Source organism: Parasteatoda tepidariorum, unplaced genomic scaffold, assembly GCF_043381705.1.
Source record: "Parasteatoda tepidariorum isolate YZ-2023 unplaced genomic scaffold, CAS_Ptep_4.0 HiC_scaffold_1296, whole genome shotgun sequence".
NCBI lineage: Eukaryota > Metazoa > Arthropoda > Arachnida > Araneae > Theridiidae > Parasteatoda > Parasteatoda tepidariorum.
The window spans coordinates 1-9684 of NW_027261371.1; the positions used below are offsets into that span (position 1 = coordinate 1).

Here is a 9684-nt window from a genome sequence, read left to right on the forward strand (position 1 = left end):
AAGGGATTGTCTTGCCACATAAATAGGATCATTTAAACTATAAACTTTCGATCTTACTCCCTTGAGAAGAAAAAAAAGGTTTTCATATCATTTTTTTGTATGAAACTGTACTAACTTCATTTCATGCAGGAAATATTTTTTACTAATATCGAGCTATTTTAAAAAAAAATTGCTTTAAAAAATGACATTCTGATCCTTAATTTACTCGTTTTCAATTCTTCCTTAATTATTGATAAATTTATCCTTTCATATTGTTTATATGAAATTTCATAAATCATATTTCGAATAAACTTTCTCTTTTGTATCAAATGATTTCTGTAGTATTTTTATATACTAAAAAAAGAAGGGATCTAAACTAACATCAGAACAGTAGGCCAGCATCCAAGATTTCGTGGCCAAAATTAGCAATTCAATGAAATTTGTTTCAAAATTTGGGGCTTTTTTGTGCAGGTAAATTGAATTCACAGTTGAAATTTTGAAATACACTAAAAATACCAACAAAAATAAAATGGCGACTGAAATATGGCGAGCAAAAATGAAAATAAATAATATAGCAAGTTTAAATAATTAAATATAGCAATGAAAATATTATAACTTTCGTAATTTTATATTAAAAATGAAAAGCAAATTATATTTCCGAAGTAATATTACAAAATAACGCGAAAACATGAAAAAAAAAACATAATTTTTGTTTTTCTGTATATTTTGTTCACCTTTGCAGTATGAGCAAAATGGGGCTGGTTTTTTCGAAAGAAGAAACATCAAAGAAGACAACAAAAAAAAGTTTAGCTAATAACCTTGTGAAACTTTTTGGAACGAACTAAGTTTTGAAAGTTATTCAAACATTGTAAAATGTCAAATGATAAGATATAAGGTATAAGTTTGTCAAGAGTACTAACTAATCCAACAAATTGAAAATTTGTACTATAATTTCAAGCCTTTAAGTCTGATAAAAATGTAACAGTAAGGTGAAATTCTTATATATATATTTCTGAAATATAAATTTAAAAGTTACATTAAAAAAAATTTTAACATATTTTTTCCTACATTGACTTTACTATTTGTCTGTACAAAAAGTAAATTTCAATGTTTGGAATGATTATGAATACTTAATTTGGGCTATATTAAAACTGCCTACACATATTTTAGTCGAAAATTTAATTTTGAAAATTAATTAGAGCGTATGAAAAAAAAATATATACGTATAAATGAGGGTTTCCGGTATTTGATCTGTGTCAAGGGTCTGCTCTCGCAAATCTAAAAGCCACTTATAACTATCTGATTTTCGTTTCTATTTCTTATTCATCGTCCAAACTGACATATAAATGTGACTGCAAAAGCAGTAAGAGCAGCACTCTAGCTCATTTGCAGAAACTTTAGCGAGAGCCTGTCGACATAATCCTTTACTAGATAAATAATGTCAGTACCCAGAGGACAAGTAACCTTACGGCAATCTTGTGGTGGAATTTTCATCTAAATGTCACGAAAATGATTGTATTAAAAACCTTTTTTCAATAAAACAAAAAATATTGCAGTTTCAAGCCCTTCAGGATTAAGAATAATATTTTTTAAAGTTTTTTTTAAATCTTAGGTCCATCATAACACTTTAGCTGACATCACACTAGCGAAAGGATGAAATTGCATTGTCCATTAAAATTTCATGGCAGGGTGGATTCCAGCTGAGCATAAAAGACTTTGCAAAACGAAACTTTGTAATGACCTAGATTTAATATTATTTTCACCTTAAGACTAGTTTTATTAAAGGATGTTTTCAAGCTAGAAAACATTAGGTCAACCTAGCTTTAAGGTTTTTATATCGAAGAATGTTTTACAAGGTTTCGGATTAGGGTAATGTGCGTGGAACAGACCAGATGGTCTCTGATCTCGTCTTAAGAATACAAGGCTTANCTAGAAAACATTAGGTCAACCTAGCTTTAAGGTTTTTATATCGAACAATGTTTTTACAAGGTTTCGGATTAGGGTAATGTGCGTGGAACAGACCAGATGGTCTCTGATCTCGTCTTAAGAATACAAGGCTTACTAGTAAACCACCTAACAAACCTTCTTAGGTTTACATTAAAAGGGTTTTGGTGAGTGAAAATAAACCTTATTTTGCTATCTGGAATGTTCGGGAGCGAAGTAATGAACAGATTCGGAACTGTCAAATATTTTAAACTACAGATAAAGTTTTATTTACCGCAATTTGATTCGTCACTCTTATCTCTACAGTTAGTTCTTCCATTACATACTTGTGATTTCGGGATGCATTTCCCGCTTCTACATCGAAAATCGGTTTCTAAGTCACATGTACGGCAATCGCTTTCGTCACTGCCATCTGCACAGTCATACAATCCATCACATACATTTAATTTAGAGATGCATTGCCCGCTTCTACATCGAAAGTCGGTTTCTAAGTCACATGCACGGCAATCGCTTTCGTCACTGCCATCTGCACAGTCATACAATCCATCACATACATTTAATTTAGAGATGCATTGCCCGCTTCTACATCGAAAGTCGGTTTCTAAGTCACATGCACGGCAATCGCTTTCGTCACTGCCATCTGCACAGTCATACAATCCATCACATACATTTAATTTAGAGATGCATTGCCCGCTTCTACATCGAAAGTCGGTTTCTAAGTCACATGCACGGCAATCGCTTTCGTCACTGCCATCTGCACAGTCATACAANTAAAAATGAGAAGCAAAATATATTTCCGAAGTGATATTACAAAAAAACGCGAAAACGTTCTGTATATTTAGTTCACCATTGCAATAGGGGCAAAATGGGGCAGGTTTTTTCGAAAGAAGAAACATCAAAGAAGACAACAAAAAATAGTTTAGATAGTTACCTCGTGGAACTTTTTGGAACTAAGTTTTGAAAGTCATTCAAACGTTGTAAAATGTCAAGTGATAAGATATAGCAGATGGTCTCAGATCTCGTTTTAAGTTTAGAAGGCTTACCAGTAAATCACATAACAAACCTTTTCAGCTTTACATTAAAAGGGTTTTGGTGAGTGAAAATAAACCTTATTGTGCTATCTGGGTCTGGGATTTTCGGGAGCGAAGTAATAAACAGATTCGGAACTTTCAAATATTTTAAAATGCAGATAAAGTTTTATTTACCGCAATTTGATTCGTCACTCTTATCTCTACAGTCATAATTTCCGTCGCATGCTTGTGATTTCGGGATGCATTGCCCGCTTCTACATCGAAAGTCTGTTTCTAAGTCACATGCAAGGCAATCGCTTTCGTCACTGTCATCTGCACAGTCATATATTCCATCACATACGATGGCTTTATAGATGCATTGCCCGCTTCTACATCGAAAGTGGTATTCTGAGTGACAAACTCTGGAATGACAATCGCGTTCGTCACTGTTATCTTCGCAATCTTCCTCTCCGTCGCAAACATGCTTATCACTGATACAATTTCCATCGTCGCATTGAAATTCGAACAAAGAACAATCTGTAACAAAAAAAAAATAAAAATAAATAAATTCTTTAAAATAAATATAGATTTCAGTTACTGAGGCTAATAACAGGTACAGGAATCAAAACGTTTGATTTTTCAAAAATAAAATTCTTACTTTTTATTATTTATCATTTATTTTCGATGGAAATAAATCCGTTAGCTTGCTCCTCTTCTTATAGTTCGCTTTCTTTTTTCCCCTTTCATGAAATTGTACTAAGTTCATTTCGTGCAAGAGACATTTTTACTAATATCTAGTTTTTTTACATATAAAAAAATAACTTTAAAAAATGACATTTTGACGTTATTTTTCCAGTTTTCAACTCTTCCTTAATTATTGATCAATTTTCTCGTTTTTATTGTTTATAGGAAATTTAATGTAGTATATTTTGTATAAACGTTCTTTTTTGTATCCAATGATTTCTGCCGTATTGTAGTGTATCTACCACTACAAATATACAATTCCAATTCATTAGTTTGTAAGAAATGTTAACTCGATTCTATGATGGGCTACCTAATTCTCATAGATGAAGTTTAACATTGTTGTTATCTACACTACCTCCACGTAAGTAACTTTCGGATCTGATGTGAACTCGCCTACCTTATCAAATATTCCCATTCGATCTGAACACGCCATTATTGACAGTAATGCCCACTTCGATCTGAACATGCCAGCTTCGATGGGTGGTCCACATTGAAAATTGACTTGTGTCTGTCACATTATCCAACTGCTCGGGTTGTTGTCACTCAGTCACACAACGTCGGCCTGCATACACTTGACTGCTAATGGCAACCGTGAACTTAATACAGATCTCACGATCAGCAAAAAGTACGGTGATCTTAATACGGCTCTACCGGCTTCTCACAAAACAGCAATGAATCAACTAGCGGTGCCTGTTCATTGAATTCCATTACATATATAATTCTGGTGGGGGAGTACTGTAATGTATCTACCACCACAAAAATACAATTCTAATTCATTAGTATATAAATCATGTTAACTCGAATCTGTAACAGGGTACCTTTTCTTAGATGAAGGTTAATATTGTCTGAAACCTCCACAGTATTTTTATATACTAAAAAATAAGGGAACTTAACTAACTTTAAAAAGGGAATACGCGCACTGCCAAACTCGTCTCAAGTTGGATTTTTAATGTTTCTCAGATTCCCTTCCGTAACCCTTTGACGCAGAATTTTAATAAAAAAAATATATTTTTCACTATTTTTTGTTAATTTAGATCAAAACAATTAAAATATTTTCATATCGTTTTTGTTTGAAATTGTACTAAGTTCATTTCATGCTGGAAATATTTTTTACTAATATCTGGTTATTTTACATGTAAAAAAAATTACTTTAAAAAAATGACATTTTGACGTTATTTTATCCGTTTTCAACTCTTCCTTAATTTTGATCAATTTATCCGTTTTTATCGTTTATAGGAAATTTAATGCAGCATATATTGTATCTAATGATTTCTGTAGTATTTTTATATACTAAAAAAAGAAGGGAACTAAACTTACCTCAGAGAGGATTTTTTATGTTTCTCAGATTCCTTTCTGTAACACTTTAAAGCAGAATTTTCATAAAAAATATTTTTCGTTACTTTGTACTAATTTAGGTCAAAATAAGTGTTGTTGTTGTTGAAGTTAATTTACGTCGCACTAGAGCTCCACGATGGGCTATTGGCGACGGTCTGGGAAACACCCCTGAGGATGATCCGAAGACATACCATCACAATTTTGATCCTCTGCAGAGGGCATGGCTCCTCTGCTTCGGTAGCCCGACGACCTGCACGCGAAGTCGAGGAATTTAACGTAGAACAGTTTAGCAAGGACCAATGCCGCACACCCTCGGTCCCTACGTAGACTGATCCAAGTGGTCACCCACCCGCACACTGACCGTAACCAGTGATGCCTGCTGGGAACCGCGTCTTAACGATCAGTCCACTGCGGGACGTCAGAATAAGTGAAAAATATTATATTTAGCAATTTTATAATACATAGTTATGAAATACAGAATGAAACGCCGGTGTATTTTTCTGAGAATCTTCCAAACACAGCTCACTTCCAATGATTTTTCAAATTCTTACTTATTTGCTATGACTTGACTCTGAAAGAAATAGTTATTCAACATAGAAATTTCTTTAGTTTTAAAAAGTCAATTATTGATAAATGTTTGAAAATGAATGAAAAAAATGAATACTACTCATTTCTGTTTTTATATTTTAGGACGAATATAATTCCGATAATCTGATGGATTTTTTTTTAGTAATGGATTGACTGTTTTTTAAGTAAAAAATATAAAAATATATTTTTACTTGTCATATGAGATTCTGAATTTTTTTATATATATAAATGAGGGTCACCAGTATTCCATCTGCGTCAAGGGTCCGTCGCACCAAATCTAAAAATATTTGATTTTCGTTTCCATTTTTTGTCCATCGCCCAAACTGACATAATGAATGTGACTGCAAAAACATTAAGAGCAGCACTCTAGCTCATTTGCAGAAACTTTAGTGAGAGCCTGTCGGCATAATCGTTTACTAGATAAGTTATGTCAGTACCCAGAAAGCATGTAACCTGTCGAAATTTCATCTTATTGTCACGAAAATTTTTGAACTAAAAACCTTTTTTAAGTAAAGTAAAAATACTGCAGTTTCAAACCTTTTATCCTAAAAGGATTAAAAATTTTTTTAAAGCTTTTTTAATAAGGATTTTCACTTAGGTGAAAAGGTCACTAAGGTCCAGAAGGAAGTTTTAGGTGACGTCACACTAGTGATAGGATCAAATGGCATTGTGCAATAAAAATTCGTGACACGGGGGATTTTTATCTGAGCATACAAGATTTCGCGAAAAGAAACATTATGATGACCTAGATTTATAATTATTTTTACCTTGAGACTAGCTTTATTAAAGGATTTTTTTCACGCTGGCAAACCCTTAGACAACCTCGATTTAAGGTTTTTATATAAAAGGTTGTTTTCCAAAGTTTTGGATCAGGATAATGTGCGTAGAATAGAGCAGGTTGTCACAGATCTCGTTTCAAGGTTAGAAAGTTTACATGTTAACCGCATTACAAACCTTATGAGGTTTACATAAAAAGGATTTTGCTTAGTGGAAATAAACCTTACTTTGCAACCTGGGAATCCGACTTGCTAAAGCATGTATTGGAGGTGCGTTCTCGATGAATTTCAACATTTTCTGACCGTTAAAAGCAGAATTTATCATGAAATTTTCATGACAACCAATTTTGACCAGACAGCGAAAATAGTTCAAATTTGAACTGGTGTTCTGTGCTAGTTGAATAGGCTTGCTTCATTCTTTCTTTCACTTGCAGGCGGAATTGAGAGCGCCATTTTTGTCTCCAAATAGAATTTATCGTCAATCGTAATTTCGACAAAATTTCTAGCGAGGGTCCTTAAATTTCTAACTGATCACGAAGCGAATGCTAGTTGCATTTGTTTTCTACATTATACAAGCGAACTTTATAGCCCTTTTTTTCGCCAATCAGAATTTTGACAGTTTTTGCTTTATCGGCAATCGGTTGCTTAAACAGACATTAACTAAAAAGAATGAAAAGAAAGAAAGAGAAAGTAAACATGTGAAAAAAATTATTATAAAAAAACTAAAAAGAAAGAAAAGAAAAGAAAAAAGGAAAGAAGAGAAGAAAATAAAGCGGAAAAGAAACTAAAAATTTTAAAACAGAATGTTAAAATTAAAAATAAATATTTTTTAATTTTAAACATTCTAAAATGCTAAGAAGAAAGAAAAAAAAAGAAAGAGAAGAAAAAAGAAAGAAAAGTAAAGAACGCAAAAATATAAAACACATTTTTCTTAAGAGTCTAAAAAGGGGTAATAAATCTATTTTTAACAGACAAAAAAAGAAAGAAGTTGGGTGCACTTTCATAATAGCCGTGTGAGACAACGTGTCCAATAAATTGCAACGTGATCAAATTGGTTAATTTTATTACATAAAAGACAAGGAAAAAAAGAAGAAACATATTTTAAGACATTTTTTATGTTTGTATGTCTTTACACTATATAAAATTTTAATTCAATAATGTCATTGGTCAGAATTTCTAATGAATTCAAGCAATATTCAAGCAATCTTTCGGGCAGTTTCATGGCATGGAAACACCTTAGTATTGAGTTGAGCTTCGCGATCAAAATGTGAAGAAAAATAATCATAAAAGTTCTAAAACTAAAATGAATCATTTTCATGTAATAATTAAACATGACTAAAAAATAAGGAAGTTAATTTTTTGAATTTCAAAAAAAAAAACTTTTATCGCATTTATGAATTTACTTTGCCTGAGGTACAGTATTTAAGTAAAAATCGCCTTTTCTCCTATTATTTAGCCCTTTATAAGGCTTTGTTAAGTATACTAACATCAAATTTTAAATAAAAATAGGAAACCAAGATTTGTTCGACCATCTACAGATAAATTCAGGGAATACAAAGAAGGGTTTTCTTTTACATTAATGCGAGTAACAATAAAGGTTAGAGTAAGATCAAGAGGTCAACATTATAGAGAGCTACTTTCTCCTGTACCTTATGCGCCGTTCTTTCAACGTCCAAATTTACTGCCACCTCTTTTTAGTAGAAAAAGTTTTAAATTCCACCACCCAAAGAAAACAGTTTTAAAAATCAAATTAGCTTTTGGGTAATAAACTATATTAATTTTATTTAATAAGTCAATCACAATCCCAAAAATATTTAATCATAACATAAACTCGAAACAAATGGCAGTATAAAGGTTTATTGAATCTCAGGTCTATCACTACCGAAAACTCCTCCATGTCTTTCAAATTGATGGGACCAGGGCCTGATTATCGCCTAGGCCCAATACCAAGGGCCCACACTTTCTGGCGGGGGGGGGGGCTCAAAAATTAGTAAAAAGTCCACAATATGACTATTTTTTTAAAAACTGAAAGAAACAGTTTTTTTTTCAAAAAATGCACTTTTTTAAAATATTTTTTTATATTGTGATAAACCAAACTCGTGTCAACATTATACTAATCAAATTCGAAAGTGCAGCTGAATTTGAATTGGTGCAATTTTTACGTCAACGGCTTAAGTGAATGCACTGAATATGCACTTTAATTTTTTAAAAGTGTAATATTTAAATAAACTCTTATTTAAATGTGTTTCATATTTTCTATGACTACTACAAATTTTGCTCTTTAGAATATTTTTTGCGTGCATTTTTTAATAAAAATTATAAGTAATAACCTTAATATCTTAGCATACATGCAGAACGTATCGTTAAATCTAATGAAAAGTCGGATAGCTTTGTGTTGGTTTAAGTACTAAATAAAAAGAATAATTGCAGCTTACTATAAAAAATAATTCTACTTTTAGAAAAAATCACTGATTTTCAATTGTTTGTGGTCACTAAACTATTTTTATTTTGACATAACATTGTTTCGTTGTTTTATATTTTGCTTCAATATATAGATACGAGAACTTTATCTTAGAAAAATGATCTTCAATCGTCTGCTTTCAAAATTTTTTAGAATGTTTCTCTTGAATCATACAGTTGAATAGATTATTTTTTATTATTAGGACTACTCTTTAAAAAATTAATTTCAAAATATTTCGTAAGCGGCCCGGAAAATTTGGTGGGCATTGGTCCTGAATTTGTTTTGATCTGTCCCTGTATGGGGCATACGCTATTCATTTTTAAACAGCAAAAAATTATTTTATTTTCACCCAAGTCCACTTCAAAAACATTTTTAAAACATATGTTTTAATATTTAAATATAAATCAAACGTGAAAGTAGCTTACCTGGCGCTGATGAAACTACAACGAAGATTAACAAAGCAATTATTATGTGTGGAATCATTGTATATAGTTGATCGGACAACTTACAATTGAGTTAATATTTTAAAAATAGCAAATAATGATTTGCCTTAACAAGCATTAAATGAGGAAGTCCACAAAGAATTATATCAGGAACCGGAAAACAATTAAAATGTTTTGATAAAAGACTCTTAACAAACAAAGAAAAGTTTAACTACTTATACGTCTAATCTCACCAAAATTCTATTTTTTTCTACAGCAAGTTGAGTGATTGGGAGTTTATTACACTAGATTGCCGAAGGAAGTCATTTTATCTGCTATTTCATTTGCAAAAAAAGTACAAATAGTAATGCAAATTTCTTTTGAAGCGAAGTAATTTTTTTTATTATTCATATTTACTAATAAAT

The 9684-nt window shown here is 31.6% G+C and overlaps 2 protein-coding genes across 2 annotated transcripts; both read right to left on the reverse strand.

Moving 5' to 3' along the window:
• Positions 1–2197: 2197 nt before the first annotated feature.
• Positions 2198–2819, reverse strand: LOC139427307 (low-density lipoprotein receptor-like; the record flags this gene model as incomplete). Its single annotated transcript, XM_071188486.1, has 1 exon — positions 2198–2819. A coding segment is annotated over exon 1 (622 nt), but the record flags the coding sequence as incomplete, so codon positions are not given.
• A 309-nt stretch (positions 2820–3128) lies between these two features.
• On the reverse strand, positions 3129–9469 carry LOC122272912 (very low-density lipoprotein receptor; the record flags this gene model as incomplete). Its single annotated transcript, XM_043056949.2, is given in 2 exon segments — positions 3129–3470; positions 9263–9469. Coding segments are annotated over 2 exon segments (400 nt in total), but the record flags the coding sequence as incomplete, so codon positions are not given.
• Between the last annotated feature and the right edge of the window lie 215 nt (positions 9470–9684).